Source organism: Passer domesticus, chromosome 5 (assembly GCF_036417665.1).
Source record: "Passer domesticus isolate bPasDom1 chromosome 5, bPasDom1.hap1, whole genome shotgun sequence".
In the NCBI taxonomy this organism is placed as follows: Eukaryota; Metazoa; Chordata; class Aves; order Passeriformes; family Passeridae; genus Passer; species Passer domesticus.
Window position 1 is genome coordinate 30,089,024 of NC_087478.1, and position 17,241 is coordinate 30,106,264.

Consider the following 17,241-nt stretch of genomic DNA (forward strand, 5'->3'; position numbering starts at 1 on the left):
TTATCCATCTTCATAACTAATCAATATTTATATTGTCATGGAGGCAGTATATCCACATCCAGTCTTGTATCTGCAAACTCCCAGCGTGTTTGCAAGACAGATTGGTATAGAAACGGGTTAGCATTTTCTGGGATAGAAGAGGAAAGCATTCCAACATGTTGGAATACAAAGATAGAGTTACCTGTTACCTGAAATTGCATTTTCTTTCTACCAACAGGTCCCATAAGCAGCATTTTGGTGAATAAGTATGGTAGCCGGCCTGTGATGATAGCAGGGGGTATCCTCTGTTCTTTTGGAATGATTGCATCCTCTTTCTGCAATAGTGTCCTTGAGCTGTATATATGTATTGGTGTGGTCGGAGGTAAGAGTCCTGTTTAAAATGTTATATTTTGTTGTGTTATATCAAACTGTTTCTAATATTGTTCTACAAATGAGCCTCATTGATTGAGAATTCTCTGTGTACAGATGCAAAGAAGGTGGTAATACCTGAATTATCTAATCCTTTAAATTAACTGATATGATGTTAAATTATTTCTTAGGACAATTCAGAAATAACTGATGAATTTATTCACTAAATGCTGTATGTATGTACTTTTCCACATTGCTCTATAATTGTGGTATAAAAATTGATTGGCTCATGACAGCATCTATTACGTCATTTCATATGTGTACAATTTCACATTCGTTGTTTTAGTTTTCAATCATGTTGCACTACAAACAGAGTGGCAGATGCTAGCCAAATGCTAGTAGAATTGTGAAAGTTTGTACAGATTTCTGTAGGTTTTTTATATACACATCATCTCACAGAAAAGTATAACTTTCAGTTCAATATTTTCCTGTTTAAAATCCCCCAGGGTCAATCACCAAATAAAATTATTCTTAATTATTTATCATAGGCCTAGATATCACCTAAAGCAATGACTTAAACTCATTGTAATGCCAGTAAATTAAAGAATCTCCTTATTAAAAGTTGTGGGGTTTTTTTTTAACTCCCTTCTCAGAATAAGGAAGGAGAGGTGAAATATTGCAGGTAATAAATGAATGAGATAATATCTGTATATTCAGGCTCATCTTCATTTATGTTGGGACTTAAAGGAGACTGTTTTTATTTAGTGATTAATCCCTAAAAGTCTTATTTTTGACATCCTAAATTTGGTGCCTACTGAAAGAGTAAAGTCAGGGTTTGGGAATGGACCAATCAAGGAGGAGAGTTTCTCTCCTGTACCATCAAGCAGAGGCATATTAGAGTTTATGGCTTAGATGTCTTAATACAGAGAGAAGGCCTAGAGGTTCAGCTTTGCTTTCAGTTTATACACTCAGCTGATCTGGGTGGGTGGTCTGCTCCCATGTGTGTGCTTTACAACTCCTTAATAGTGACCTGGGGAAGGAGAGCTGAATGTGCTGGAAAATAATTTGCTATTTTATGTTCCTGTTTTACAGACAAGTTGGATCTTAATTAGGGTTGGAAATAGGAAATTAGGAGATTTATGCATTTAAATAAACCCTACATTCATTGTAGCTGAGGTGACATTTAATAACTTTTGTTAAATGAGCCAGGAGAGAACTGTATTACAGTTTAGCAAATATAAAAATGGTGAGTCAAGGCATGGATACCATCATTCTTCTGTATGTGATTCCCCTGTCTCTATCATTGCTGAAAGACAAAAGGAGTTTTGGCTTTCAATGCAGCGGTACAAGAGAAAATGACCAAATGCCACAATGACACAGTCTTGGTATAAACACTCATAGACACCAGTGAGGCTGTATTTCCTTCTCTGATGCCAGTTGGTTTCTATATTGAGAATCAATGGATTGGATACTCGTCATTTTAAAAATAACTTGAAAGAGCTGGGATGGTTTTTTTACTGCATGACCTGCAATAATAACTGTCTTTTATGTGTTGTTTAGGTCTGGGTTTAGCATTCAACTTACAGCCTGCCTTGACCATGATTGGCAAGTATTTCTATAAGAAGCGTCCCATCGCTAATGGATTGGCAATGGCTGGAAGTCCAGTGTTTCTGAGCACATTGGCACCTCTCAATCAATTCCTCTTTAATGCTTTTGGCTGGAAAGGAAGCTTTCTTATTCTGGGAGGACTTCTTTTGAACTGCTGTGTGGCTGGGTCACTTATGAGACCTGTTGGACCAAAAAAAGTTACTCCTGTGAAAAAAGATGTTGAAAAAGGCACAGGAGATTCTGCCTTGCACAAAAACAACAAGAAGTCTTGTTGGCAAACTATGAATAAGTATCTAGATCTGTCCCTTTTCAAACACAGAGGGTTTCTGATATATCTGTCAGGAAATGTCATTATGTTTATTGGTTTCTTTGCTCCGATAGTATTCTTGGCTCCTTATGCCAAGCACAAGGGAATTGATGAATATTCTGCTGCTTTTTTGCTCTCTATCTTAGCCTTTGTAGACATGTTTGCTAGGCCTTCCATGGGACTTGTAGCAAACTCCAGGTTTATCCGGCCAAAGATTCAGTATTTTTTTAGTTTTGCTGTCTTGTACAATGGTGTCTGTCATATGTTGTGCCCTCTGGCAAAAAATTACACTGGCTTGGTGATATATGCTGTATTTTTTGGGTTTGCATTTGGAATGGTAAGCAGTGTTCTTTTTGAGACATTGATGGACCTTGTTGGAGCTGCCAGATTTTCCAGTGCGGTGGGACTTGTCACCATTGTGGAATGTTGCCCTGTGCTCATAGGCCCTCCTCTAGGAGGTAAGAATCTATTTCTTTCCATTTTTTTTCAGACATTACAGCATAATCTTGCAATGTAACATTGAATTAATATAAACATTGTTCTTAATTTTTTCACTGTTACTAAAAATGTACCATAACAGCCTGATAGTAAAAAATAACTGCATCAGTTACAGTCCTGGTTTAGGGCAAATTTGGGAGAAATGCTCCAACCTAGGGGCAGCTTGAAGAATGCTCACTTACACTTGCTTAAACAACTTTAATTTATCTAAATAGAGAGAATGGGCATTTCCAGAGAGGAAAAACTAATAGAAAAGTGTCAGAAGGAACACAGGCCTGCTCAGCACTTTAGGCAGGGTGCACACATGGTGGGATTCCACCAGGGTGCTGTGGAGCGTTGTGCCCTGGCATGATTTCACACCCCTACTCTGCTCGCAGCCAGCCCTTTGGCCTGTTCCTGTAGCCAGTAGATGGGGGCAAGGCAATGCAGAGCGTGAACTGACTGAAAGATGTTAGCATCACCAGCTTCTCTTTTCTAGTGTAAGGGGAGCTTAAAGGGACTCTAGGTGCATCACTTAGACTATGTTCATAACACTTGGGCTTCTAGCAGCAAAAATGAACAGTATTTTCAGGAAGTATTTTCAGAAAGTATTTTCTGTTTGCTGGGTTTTTTTCCTCAGTATTCAGTAATGGTTATAGCAAGCTTTATCTTATTGAGATTTCTGATGATATAAGAGATTAAAAAAATATATGCTCTAATTTCATTGAGAAGTACTGGTATGTATCTTGATGTGTGTGTTGCAGTATAAGCCCAATAACATGAGAATATAAAGACAGTGAGATTGCCAGCCTACTGAACATTAGCACTGTACCCACACTAGCATTGCCTCAGAAGTCAGCAAGTTTATGTGTGCCTAAAAGCATTTATATGTACTGAAATACTTCAGATTAATGTCAGTATTTCTATGAAAATAGCATTGTTGTGTGCAATTCTGAATATGCCAAAACAATTCCACTCACTTCAGTAAAATAATATCTATACAGGTAAATTTTTAATACGTCTAAAAACATTCCATATTTTTCTCATCATTTAACATACAAATCCACTTTGGCAAAAGTAGAGCAAAATATATCCTCACACAGACTCTTTCTATGCCACCTAGTGGGGGGTCTGAGCCTGTAACCACTGGAGTCCAGCCTTTTCAGAAATGTTCTGAAATCAGTATCAACTCAAAAGATATTAAATCCAATATTTATGGAGCAGTAGTTTACACAGTTATTTAATTTTCAGCATATAAACTTTTCAGGAGTTTTGGAAAACAGTTTTTTATTGTGTTATAACACTATGAATAATTGATTTAACTTTTTTAACAGAGGCAACAAAGGGCATGAACACATGGAAAAGCTAAGCTCCAGTTTTGACTAGTTCATATGTTTTAAAATAGTATGCTGAAGCATTTCTAATTCAGAATTTTGTTTTTAAATATATTTTTATGAGACTGCTCATTGATAAAAATCAGCAAATTGCACTATTTACAGTAATAAGTGAATTCTGCACTTGCAGTTCTATTTTGAATTTGTCCCAATACTAGGTTTGTAAAAAAAAAAAAAAAATGTTTGGAATAATTTCATGGCTTGTAAATGTGTATCAGGTGAATAGGCTAGCATTATGTTTTCAGTCCAGTAAAAGCATCTAAATGCATACTAAATTGAAGTGTGCAACTCACCCTATGAGTTTCAATTATAGCATAGGAAAGTTCAGAGCTGAATACTTGGATACATACAAAGGTTAATTTGGGAATTGGAAAAATTTAGAAGGAAATCTCATAAATTGGAAGAACTGCTATATTTTTCTCTCCTTGTCATAAAAAAATTTAATCTCAGAGGTCTGAATGTAAGTTTGTGGTACAGGGCTCAGAGTTTAAAACTCAACAGTTGAGCGTGATGGCTGAAGGGAGAAGCCTTTCTATCTGTTTCACCAGTCAGAGGAAAGTAAAAGTGAAAAGCAGGCAGCTGATGCACAGAGACAGCAGCCTAAAGAGGCACATACCTCTTCATCCTATTGTCTTTATGCAGCCTCAGTGAGTGTCAGACTGTCACTCCAAACAATAGGAAAACACAATTAGGAGGTGAATGAAATAATAAGGTAATGAAAGAATGAAAATAAAAGAGCTGAAAAACTGTCATTATTCATTAAGCTTTACTTACTTAGTTCTTCAACATGTGTCTTCAAAGGCAATTGCTATCTTGATTACAGGGGGTTTTTGAGAGTTCCACTGTCTATGTTAGACAACTTTAACATGTTGAAAATGCATTTTTGCTCAAACTTCAAAACTAAAAAATATATAGATATTTTTCCCAGGGAAAAGATGTGTATTTTATTTGATATCCTAGTCTAAATGCTCTTTTTCTCTCCTCTTATCTTTGTATTTCAGGTTGGTTAGTAGATGTTACTGGTGAATATCAGTACATGTATTTAGTCTGCGGAGTGATTGTGACTGTGGCCAGTATCTGGTTGTTCATTGGCAACGCCATCAACTACAGGCTTTTGGCAAAAGAAAAGAAGTTAGAAGATGAGAAACAGAAAGCACAGAAGAACGCTGACCCAAAGGAAGCAGAACCATTAACAAACAATGAGAATGAAGATGCTTCCAGCAGAGCTGATAAAGCTCTTGAAGACCCATCAGAAAGAGAAACCAATATTTAGTCTGAAATATATCTCAGAAGGCAACATTTATGACTTCCATTAGGAATATGTCTTCAAGACACAGGCCAGGTTTTGTGATAATAATGATCAGTCACAATATTGGATGGGAACAGATTTTTGCCCTATGGCAAGACTCAAAGCTAAATTACTATCTAGAGTTTATTTGTTTCAGTGATACAAAATTACAATTACAGAGGTAGTGGCTCAATGCAAATGAGTCCAATAAATTTTGACTCTGGACAATCAAGAGTCAGATAAACCAGGCTATAAAGCCTTCCTATAACAGTTTTGTTTCAGAAGTGTATCTAGTGCAAAAGTATCTCCTACTCTCATTTGGGAAGACACTTGCATTCATCTTTACGATGTGGTTAAAGTCTATTGAAATAATCTGCCCAAATTCTATTTACCATTAATATTAGAGAGAAGATAAAGTCAAAGATTTGTTTCAAAAGAGGCATAATACCTGACCGTGGCACACTGAAACATTCTTCTCTTTTGTACACCCACTAGATAAAAAATATGGCTGCATAAGCAATTATGGATATAAAAGTTAAGTGTAGGAGACAAATAATTGGTGAACACACCTCTAAAATGCAATAAAAAGCTGATTCATAATATATTCCAGAAGTAGTTTCCTCCAGTTATAGCTGATTACATAGTACTTCAACATATACATTTGAATTTAAAGTATGTTCACACCTTGCTAATTCAAGCTAGCTAAAATCAGCCTGTACATAAGAGGTTTAAACCCAAGATTTACATTTCTAACAAGAGTGGCAATCAGTTTGTTGACTGTGTATTCCTGTGTAGCTGAAGGATCTGGATCAAACTGTGAAGCCATTTTCCTAAAGGGACTAGATTCATAATCTGCTGATGTTAAAAGGATACTAACCCTTGGCTTTTGTGGCCTTAATGAGTTTCATGACAATGACTTCAAAGTAGATGCTTGGCTTTATTGACAAGTCGTTAGTTGTTTGACGGTTTCTTGAGAGGAGATTGAAGATCTAACTTCAGATCTTTGCAGATGGGTAGCTTCCCAGTTCCCACTTCCCATTTGCAGGAATTTAATGAAAAGCTACTTCTTTTTGTATTGCTGCTTTGAGCAAAAATGCTGCAAGGCACCTTGACAGTGCCAGTCTGGAAGCTTTGTATTGACATATCAGTTTTATGCAGGATGTTTAGTCTTGTGTCTACAATTTCATGCAGACCATCATGTAAATTAAAATGTACACAATTGTTCTTCTTCCTTTAGACAAAACAAGGCATTAACCTACAATTTTACTTTACACAAATGATTTACTACTGCATTTAAAAGATAAAAGTGCGAGCTTCTGAAGATAATGTGTGAAATTATATCTATTCTATTTCTAGGTAAGGAAAGGTGCTATTCATTTTGGAGGGATGCTTATAAATGCCTCAAAAATTGTGAAAATTAAGGGTCTGATTCATAAAACATTTATGCACTGTTTATGCAGGATACACCTACACTCAATTCCAGGAAAAGAAAATTATTCATTTTAATCCTCTTCTAAATATGAAAAATTTGGAAATGTATTGGACTGAGTGATAAACACTAACTGTGATAAACACACTTTGAAGTGCCAATAACAAAATTAAAAACTCAGTAGTAAAATCTAGTAGATATGGGAGGGCTTTTAAGAAAGTTATTTCTTAATATTATTTTCAATATTATTTTAATTTTTCTTCTAAAAATGTTGATAGCTCTTGCTTCTGTTTTACTGGTTTATCATTTTATAAGGTTCCACAGTAATGCTGATTTTTAAAAATTTTCTCATCACTGTTTTGGGGAGAAACATGAATCTACTCTCAGCATGGTACAGAATTTAATACCTACTTTTTACCTAGTTATATTCAGGAAAACCAAACTTCTCCAACAAATGCTGTAAATTTTGAGGAGCATCAGAATCAAAATATATGCATTTCAGAGTTTTGGGATAAAATATGGGTTGCATGTTCAGACTCGAGCCGTGTACTTTGAAAGGAGGAATGATTCAGCCCCAGTAAAATTACAGTTCCTCTCCCAAGCCCCAGCTTCAGAGAGGAAATAAATACATTGCACCTCCCTCTGAACCTTAGCCTTTCCAGCACCCCATGACATGAGGCATTGCTCTCTTTTTGGCTGTACAAACATACTGAGTGAATTCCAGGAGCTGTGAAGGCCTTGTGTGCCCACAGCCAGCAAGGGATGAGTTTCATAGATACTAAGCTTTCATACATTAAGGATTATCAGTTATAAATACTGGACTGTGAAAGATGAACTGAACTTTTAGCTGAAGAGTGGTCATATGGAATATGACTCTGCTCTTGATAGCCACTGATAGAAATGCAGAGATTATTTGAAAAGAGATTAATACAGGAACTGAACCAAAATGTCTGAGGTAAAATTGTAGGTGCTTATTGTTATCTCTTTGCAATAAAGGAGCATGATTAAGAATAAGGGTAGAATACAAGCAGTGTTAACTTTTGACTGAAGGCTGTTAAAAGTTGCTGTTGAGTAAATAAAGGATTCATAAAAATGATGATTAAAAAAAGTCTCTCAGGAAATATGCAGGCAACTTGCCTGTTCTATGCAGGATCTCAGAATGCAAAACAACATGGCATAGGAAATAAGGGAAAAACAAAGTTCCTCGAGCCACAGACACATCTGACCACTAGCAGCAAAAATTAAATCACTATCTCAGAAAAATAAAAATTTCCATAAACACTCTACAGAGATGTTACTCTTTCGTCTCTGATCCATTATGTTAAAAGGTAATAGGAGTGTAAGAGCTGCTTACCACCACTCACCAATGTGCAGTTTTTAATCCCATGAAGCAAAATAATGTGGCCTTATGGGATTAGGCAACTAGAGCAATATAAAGTAGGAAGAGCCACATTAAACATTTTCTTACACCTCGTTCATTACTCTTTCTCTTAATAATAGCAACAAAATAAAACCCATCAGCATACTCTTGATACTACTGAAGATTAAAGAACCCAGAGATGAGTGAAGAAAATTGGAACTGTATCTATGCAAAAACTGTCTCAAATTAAAAACCTGTGTCTTCCAAATAACAGGTTCTAAAGGGGCAATTGCCTAGTATAGGTAGCTCTTATTTCTAAATGAAATTATAATAATAAATTGCCTTGAATCAACTTCATTCTGAACATCAAAGCAGCAAAGCAGCAAAATGAGTATAACTTGTCTTCAAACTCCTGAATATCACTCCTACTTGCACTGACCTGTAATTTGTACTGTAAATCATTTGATCACTACATTTCTGCTTTTGAGATTAGACCTAGGTATATACACAATTTCTCTGAATTGCTCTGGTTTCTCTACATTATCTGACCCTCAGTTTGAACCACTGAAGGGTCAGCACTAATACATTCCCCTGATCAGTGGTTAAGAAATGTACTCCAACTTTCTAGCACATGCGTCTCTTATGAGCTCTAAGAATCTGTAGTCTCAGTCAGTGCAAGCAAATCCTTAATTGATCTTGTTCTCATTTATACTCGTGTATACTTCATTCTTTTAATTTCTCTACTACAGTATTGCTAAGCCTGATTGCCCTTTTTGTCTTCTAGAAAAAATAATGCGAAAAATTTAAAACTAGTAGGAAGGTGGATAGCATCAATAATATTTTCGCAATTTCATATCAGGGTTAAATTTCAAGTAATTTTAAAGTACACGTCCCAATACTTCTCTCTCTTTTGTGTTTTTTTTATGTCATATACTCTATTAGCTGGAGAATTCTCCTGTATTGCCCTTTCCAATTCCAGAGAAAGACTCTTCACTAATAATTCTCAGTACTATTTCAGGAATGTATCAAAATTTCACTCTCTCCTCTCTCCCCATTAAACTGTGCTTGCAATTGTTGTTAATTCTGTATTTCCATGAAGTTCAGAAAAGCATCTTTTTATATGAAAGACTTTGTAGTCTTTTATTTCAGGAGTGTGTTTTGTGAACTACTGTAACAGAGGTAGGGAAAATCTTACTTCATTTTCAAATAGACTTTTTTTAAGTGATGCTGTCCTTATTGAGAGGAGGTACAGCTTTACTTACTGCTGAAGTGAATGGCAGCAATTTCACTGACATTGATGCAAATTCACATGAATTTTAATGGTTGTGTTGCATATCAGCATCCACTGTGCTTAAAAAACATTTGGCAATGTGTACATGATTTTTCCTCCCAGAGAATTCTCATTCCTTTTAAATGTTCCCCACCTGCACCACCCCATACTTCATTTTGATGTAACAAAAAATTTGAACTGGGTATGTAGTGACTTATCTTTAATTCTTTCTTGTTTTTTTTTTCATGAAATGACACATTTTCCTGTTGCCAAATGCAACATTTTTCACTTCCTTCTTTCATGTCCGGTTGTGAATATTAGTGGAGAGATACTGGTATACATAAGTTAAAGATACTACATGCAGCCAGATTTTGGACTGCTATCAGGATTTCACTAAGCAAAGCAAAGTCACCACTTTTATATATGAACATGCTATAAATGACACTGACAATTTTGCCTATAACAAAATTGAATCAGGCAAATTTTGTTAGTTTCTCTATAGATGACTATTTTTATACTCACAGAGAGGAATATAAAGAGAATTTAAAAATAATTATTTTCAGAGATGGCTTACCAGTTTTATTAAGGCTGTTTGGAATTTTTTGGGGGTGGGTGCACTTCTGATATTTTTGCAAATATATATATAATGAAAGTGCTTGCATGTACTATCACATTTTTGATCAGAATTTGCATAAGCATTGCTGCGTGATTTCAATATAATTTGCATGTTGTAGTTTTGCAGTTCAAATTTTTCTCATCATCTACCTCTCAGTTGAAGTTTGGAGACTTGCACAACCCTGGAAGAATAGAGTTAACAAAATGCATAATGGTAAAACCTGTACAGACTATTGGAAAGTCTCCCAAATATTTAAAGCTGCTTGCACTTCTGTTTTCAAGGCAGGGCATATCTGTGATCACATCTTTGTATCAGTTCACATATTTTTAATCTTAACCCATACCTATGAAGTTTTTGCATCACTGATCTGGTTTAAAAACTCAATGTGTCATTTAGCTATCCAAAGTCTAATGATCTTTCTGTGAGATGCTGACCACTATTATTTTTTGTTTTCTTACAGTTTCTGAGTTAGGGAAATTAGCAAAGTTAATATATCCGAATAGTTTATAAAATTATTATAGAACGTTTTGCATTTTGCATCCCTGAAAAAAAAATTGGGTTTCTGGTTTAGAAATAATAGCAAATTTCAGCTTGCTTTTCCTTTTATGGGGCAGTTGAAGGAAGTACTCACAAAATATTAGATTGGGGTCAAGGAATGATGATTATTCTTCATATGCTCTTTACAAAACCAGAGATGATTGTTCCTTCAAAGATATTCCTCAAACAATTCTTACCTTCTAGGACCTATTACACAGTCCACTAAAGACAACATAAAAATACCAATCAAGGAGCTTTACCAAACATTTGAGGTGATATGGCTTCAGTGGAGATTTCAGCCTTATTTTCTCCATTCCAAATCTCAGGACCATCAGATATAACACAGCAAACACAGCTGGCAAATTTTCTATGCCTGCATAATATTCCTAATGAATCAGTCCCTAAATTAACGCACAATATGTATTATTTTAGTAGCCTATGTAAATAATTTTTTTTAAAAAATCCCACCATACATTCTGAATGTAGATTATAACATACAGAGGATATATTTGAATAAATATACAAACAAGTCTGTTTACCCCAATGGAAATTATTTCCTTTCAAGCCTTCTTTGAGCAGTTTATAACCTTCATTTTTCTTATTTCCAGAGAAAATTGTTTATGTCGTCTGTGAATGTATATATGGACATATATAAGGGAATATATATGCAGATGTGGTATGTGTGTATATATGTATTCCCCTATATATAAAACTCTAATTTATATATATTATATATATTTCTGTATATATAAAATATATATAATGTTTTAGAGTAAGTTACATATTGTGCCTGATAAATGAAACATAATTGTAAGCAAATAAAAAACTTCCACAAATGACAGAAAAATTTTAAGCTTTTTTGTAAGGGCATATGCTATTTTTCAGTTTCTGCTAGATTTATTTATAATAAAAATTAATTAAAATGCTGCAGTATTACATAACACTGGTTTCCAACCATGACTCAGTTCAAAGCAGCCTAAGATCACTGAGAATGTTCATTAAGGTATACAGCAAAACCTACATTGTTGATGAACTTGTTGGTGGGGTGTCATTGCTGTGGAAATATTAACAAAATGATCTCTGAACAGACTGCAACCAATATACTGAGTTTTCAGCTAATGTGACATGTGTGACCAGTTCATACAAAATATTGGTGGACATTATATTTTTTGTAACAAGTATGGAAAGTGAGAACACTCAAGCCCCTGCAAACAATATTCCTGTTAGATTAATATGTGAAATTCTCTAGAACATTAGTCATTAAAAACACTGACAATATATCATAATTTTTGCAGGTTTTGGTGGTTTTAATTGGTCTGCATGTAGGCAAGCCCATGAAAAGTCTACATTTGGCTCTCACTCTTTAAAACAGTTACACTTTAAAATTACTGGGAGATTTTTCAGAGTGGTACATAAGTCATTTGCATAAATTCTCTTCCTCAAAGAGTGATACAGCTGCATTTTCCATTTATAGCCTGCTTGGAAAGTTCATCGTATCTTCAGTTTATCAACAGAACCTGGTATTGCTATGCAATAATTAAACATGCAGTAACCATTGTTGTTGACTAATAAAGTTGTTTCTTCCTTTCTGTATTTTGCAATACTGTATGGTTTTTACTTGAATAAATTGGCTAGATTTTTTTTTGACAATCATTTATTAGCTAGAGGTGCTATTTATGTTCCAAAGAGATATGAGTGAATGATAACTTTCTAGATGCCAAATCCTTTTTTTGACCTGACAAAATTCATTGTTCATAATGTATATTAACCCTGTAAAGTGCTTATGCATTGCATTAAATTGTATTTAAATGCATTTTTGTTCATTAACTTCTAGTCCAGGCTTGTACTACTGTGTAATATGTCAAGTTTGTCCATATATATTTATGGGAAATTACAATGAAAATTGTGTATAATAAGCAGTTGGGAGGAAAAAAAAAAGAAAATAAAATTTCCATGTAAAGTTTTTCTGAAACGATGCAAATTCTATTTCTTAGGCTCCTTAATAGTATATTATTTACACCTTCAGAGTATGCAAATATTCATAGATTGGTTCACAATTCAGTTGTAGCAAAGGTCTCAAAATAATTTCTTGTTGCATACAGAAACAGAACTTCAAGATTTCCTGTGGAGAAAAGCTACTGTTAGTAGCAGAACATTGTACCAACCCCTTGCTATTCCTAGTTTCACCATCTGGACACCAGGGATTCTTTTCCCCGTTACTTGGATTTGGATGTGTTCCTATGTTCCATGTACATGGAATGTTATTCCTTAGTCACCAATACTCATTTTGCTACAGAAGAGGAATTTATCCACGTCTTGAAATAGTGTATGTAGATAAGTCTTACTTTGTATCCTCTGAATATTGTCTGTTCCCATGTTTTTGTAAATTGACTTCAGTCTATGATTTTTTGCCCCAGTTAAAATGTTATTTACAGAATGTGATTGGATAATTAAAATTAAGATATTGGGGAGGTGTTAGAGACAGTATTAAGATGCACCTTTGCATACTATCTACACATCTTTTAGATAGATGCACAGGAGGCTACTAGAAAACAAAGATATAAAGTATTAACTATTGAATAAGGAAGAAATAACTTTATCAAAGCAAACGGTTGTTATATTTCTAATAACTGTAAAATCTATTTTCAAAGAATTATACATATAACCTTCATGATACAGAAGTTTTGATTCAGCTGTCAAAATATATTTTGATATTGTTTAGATTATGGACCCTTGTAATATTTGCATGTCTGACTGTTTTAATAATCATAAAAATCCATTTTCAGGTATTAACCAAGCTAAAGAACAAAAAAAAAGTTAAAAATATCTAGTAGTAAAATTGTCTTTTTGAAACAATGAACAAGATATGATATTTAACCCTGCTCAGAGACACAGCTGATATCACTTTTGGGCCTGAAGATGTTTTGCCTCACTGAATCTAAATGCATGACTAAAATACATTGCTGAAAAATAGATACTGATTTCAGAAAAATCATTCCTATTAATGAGGTTTTGTATTTTGATCGTGTAGTGGCAAGATAAATGGAGACCTCAGTCTGTAGTTTGTTTCTAATATGAGCTGTTAGTGTTTTCCAACAAATGTTATTTTATTCTAGTAATGACCCCTTTTAACTCTGCTGATTATTCCAAGTCAAGTAAATAGATTGCACATGCCATTGCAACTCAACATTAATAGCTTCCACAGTTTTATTCCTCTGATCAGGACTTTAAAAACATTATCATTCATTGAAGTTCCTAATCTATAACAAGCAGTCAACCCTCAACTTGTGTGGGATCTGCTATGCCAGCTGGTTCTCTGAAAGTCTATGGGACCTGATGGGATTAATCTGAGAAGTGTTGGCTGATATTGTTGCAAAACCTCTAGCAATTGTTTTCAAATGTCTTGGGAATCTGAAGAGGACACAGGTGACTGGAAGCTGGCAAGCATCTGCATTTGCCATAGCACATTATGTCTTGCTTCATCTTCTTACATTGCAGATAGAGATCAGAGGTACCAGCATTGGTTTTTAAATATAAGGTCTGAAACATAAGTCAAAGGAAATTAAGTGTTATATATATATATAGTGTATTAACAATAGTCACATAATTGGTGATTGTGATTCAACTGGTTGAATACGTAGTTCCATTTCATTAGATGACTTCTAATTACCCATGCCTGGTGACATCAAATTGTAAGTCTGTCTTAGTTAATATACATCCATTCGCTGAAGGCTTATTTTTGTCATGGAAGCTTCTTACAGCATCCTGTTGTATAACATAATGATGTTCTCACCTCAAAACTTACATATGAGAATATGATAATGTTCTTTTTTTGACTAGCATGACACCTCAGTCTTGCTGGTTTTTCTGTACAGAGGAACTCTCGACCTAATCCAAAGTTTCACTTTTTTTCTCAGAAAATATAAAATAAAGATGATACACCTGGACATAATCCAGGTGAAACACTGAGTCAGATTTATATTTTTAGGACATTTTACCCACTTTTTTTCAGTGCAAATGGATCTTTAAACATTGAGGACTGTACTGTCTTGAATTCAGTTTAAAATTTTATAATCACAGATTTCATGTATTATTTGAAAATTACCTCAAATCAATACTTCACATTAATATATGAGAATTTAAAGTAATTTGTCAAAACTAATACTCAGATGATTTTCTTTTCTGGGATTTAGTCAGAATTCAGAGTAAATGGGCCTGGAAGGTAATTAAGTTACTTTCCTTCTTTCATATATTCTTCTCCTCCTAACTTTATCACTGATACTGATCATGCAAATGTGAGAGACTGAATCAATGATTAATGTTTTAAACATTGTTAAGATCATTGAAGTACCTTTGTCCAGTGTAGTGGCTACTGACCACTGAAGGCCACCCCTCCCCAAATATGCCTCCAGACAGGAATGTGGACTCTGATGAGAACTTGAGATAAGATAAAGGTGTTACTTTGTGCAAATATCTCAGGTCTAAGGAGAAGTAAACAAGGCTGAGGGAGAAGAATGAATTCACAAGGGAAGCCAAACTCAGCAGCTGTGCTGAAAATCATCTCTGCCTGGGTTCGTGGTGGGAGAGGCCACAGCCCACAGGCTGATCTGCTGAGGCCAGGTTTGTACACACTCACCCTGCTGCCCAGGGAGAGGAGGAGACTTTGTGGGGGTGTGATATAAGGAGTGAACACCCATACACCAACTGCCTCAGCTGTAAAATCTCCCAACAATAAGAGTAAGGAAAAAAAACCCAAACAAAAACACAAACAAAAAAACCACAAACAAAGAAAACACAAAAAAAGCTTTTTTTCCAACTGTTTGGACCTTATATGATAAAAAGGACCTCTGAGAAATTCCTTAGAAATTGTGACGTCTCCATAAAGAAAAAAAGGAATCAAAATGCATGCCTGGAGGATATACTGTTCAGCATTTTCAGATATCGCCCAATAAATCTTGTAAATATTATTTCAATTTAAGATCAGATTAGATTTTATTGCCTGGAAATTGTCAGTTTTAATTTGAGTGCTTTTAAGAGTAATATCAATACAAGGATTTATTTTGTTTCATTAAAAAACACCTATGAATTTTCTTTCTTTTATGTGTTTCTTTTTTTCAGAATTTAATTATAATTTTTTACCCCTGGAAATTGTGTAAACATAGTTAATCAAGCAATATATGTTTATATATATATTAAAACTGTGACAGCAGAATTTTCATGCCTTGTATATCAGCTGTATAGAGTTGAAGTCAATTCTTACTGCTGTTCCTACTTCCCCTTCATATAATTTTTCATAAGCTGGAAATGTGCACGCTTTAATGTGCACACTACTTGAACATTTTAATGTTTATGAAATTGGAATGGAAAATTTGCTAATGCTGCTTTACTTGTTTCTTAATTTAAGACAAGCAGAAGTTCATCAGCACAATCTGTTTATGTTTTATCATCCTCATGAAAGTTCATGAAGACCTACAAATTACACAGGCATTTAATTAAACTTCTTTATGTCATTAAATTCTCAGCACAAAATTAATGTGAAATATTTAGGAAAATGTGTTATGAAAACATAATAAAACTCTCAAAGCTTTCTTTTGAAATAGTTTTAACTGAATACTAAAAGAAAACATTTATCTTAGATAATCTAGTTCAGACATTGCTTACTTGTTTGTGCTTGCATTTTCCACAAAATAAATATTTTCAGAAATGGTCCTGTAGGACCCTAAAGCTCTAGCAAGGTACCAACAGAAATGGCAACATTTTTGATATATCATACATGTATCAGTTTTCATTTACAAAGAGTTTATTTTGGAGGAACAGTGATTCATTTTACCAACCATCATAATATACTTTGATTAATAACAGCAATTCCAGTTTGGCCTGAATGATAAATGAATAGCAGTAAGGCACCACAGTTTTTCAGTTCAATCTCTGAACTGAATAATTGGAAGAAAAAGGTTGAGGATGAAATTAAGAGGATTTTTTCCCCTCACAGAAAAAGTGTTTATTTGCCTTAATTACAAAACAAAGATTTTCAATTCCATTTTGAACCTTTTAAATGGACATAAAAGGAAAATTGGATTAAATTTCTGAAACAACAGAGTTTAGCAATGATGGCATTATTCATCAGACATATTGAGAGACAGGTTCGGTTCTGGCTGACGTGAATGACCCCATGATCCCTCTTCTAAAGCTGCTGGGGATTCAGGACTGAGTTTCTCTCCTACTCATATTTTTTACTGCCACTGAAATGAGGCATCTTTCATTTCATTTTGCATAGTGACACTCTACTATCTGGACTATATGTCATCCAACATCAAATATTTTATGCAAAGTGAAGGAACATCAGTAAAAATAATTGCTAGTACACAAAAAATTGCTTTTGCACAGCAAAAATCCCCTGTGGATTCAGAATTCCCCGAGTGTCTCACAGCAAGTGCATTGGTTTGAAAAGTCACAATACCCACAGCTTTTAAAAGACTGAAAAAAAGTAGATTTGCTTTGATAATCTATTTATTTTTATTCAGCTGATGTCCACTGTAAATAATAGAAGGCCTTGTTATTGGGTATTAATAAAATCCATAGGGGGTTTTTTTGTGTGTTTACTTTG

The 17,241-nt window shown here is 34.5% G+C and overlaps 1 protein-coding gene across 4 annotated transcripts in view; it reads left to right on the plus strand.

Moving 5' to 3' along the window:
- The window catches only part of SLC16A7 (solute carrier family 16 member 7), an 82,508-nt gene extending 66,896 nt beyond the window's left edge, over positions 1-15,612 (plus strand). For all 4 annotated transcript variants that reach the window (XM_064422527.1, XM_064422524.1, XM_064422525.1 and 1 more), the window contains 3 exons: positions 218-361; positions 1,909-2,721; positions 5,136-15,612. In XM_064422527.1, the coding sequence (XP_064278597.1) occupies positions 218-361; positions 1,909-2,721; positions 5,136-5,407 (1,229 nt within the window). In that variant the 3' untranslated portion in view covers positions 5,408-15,612. The remainder of the gene's footprint in view (positions 1-217; positions 362-1,908; positions 2,722-5,135) is intronic.
- Positions 15,613-17,241: the final 1,629 nt, after the last annotated feature.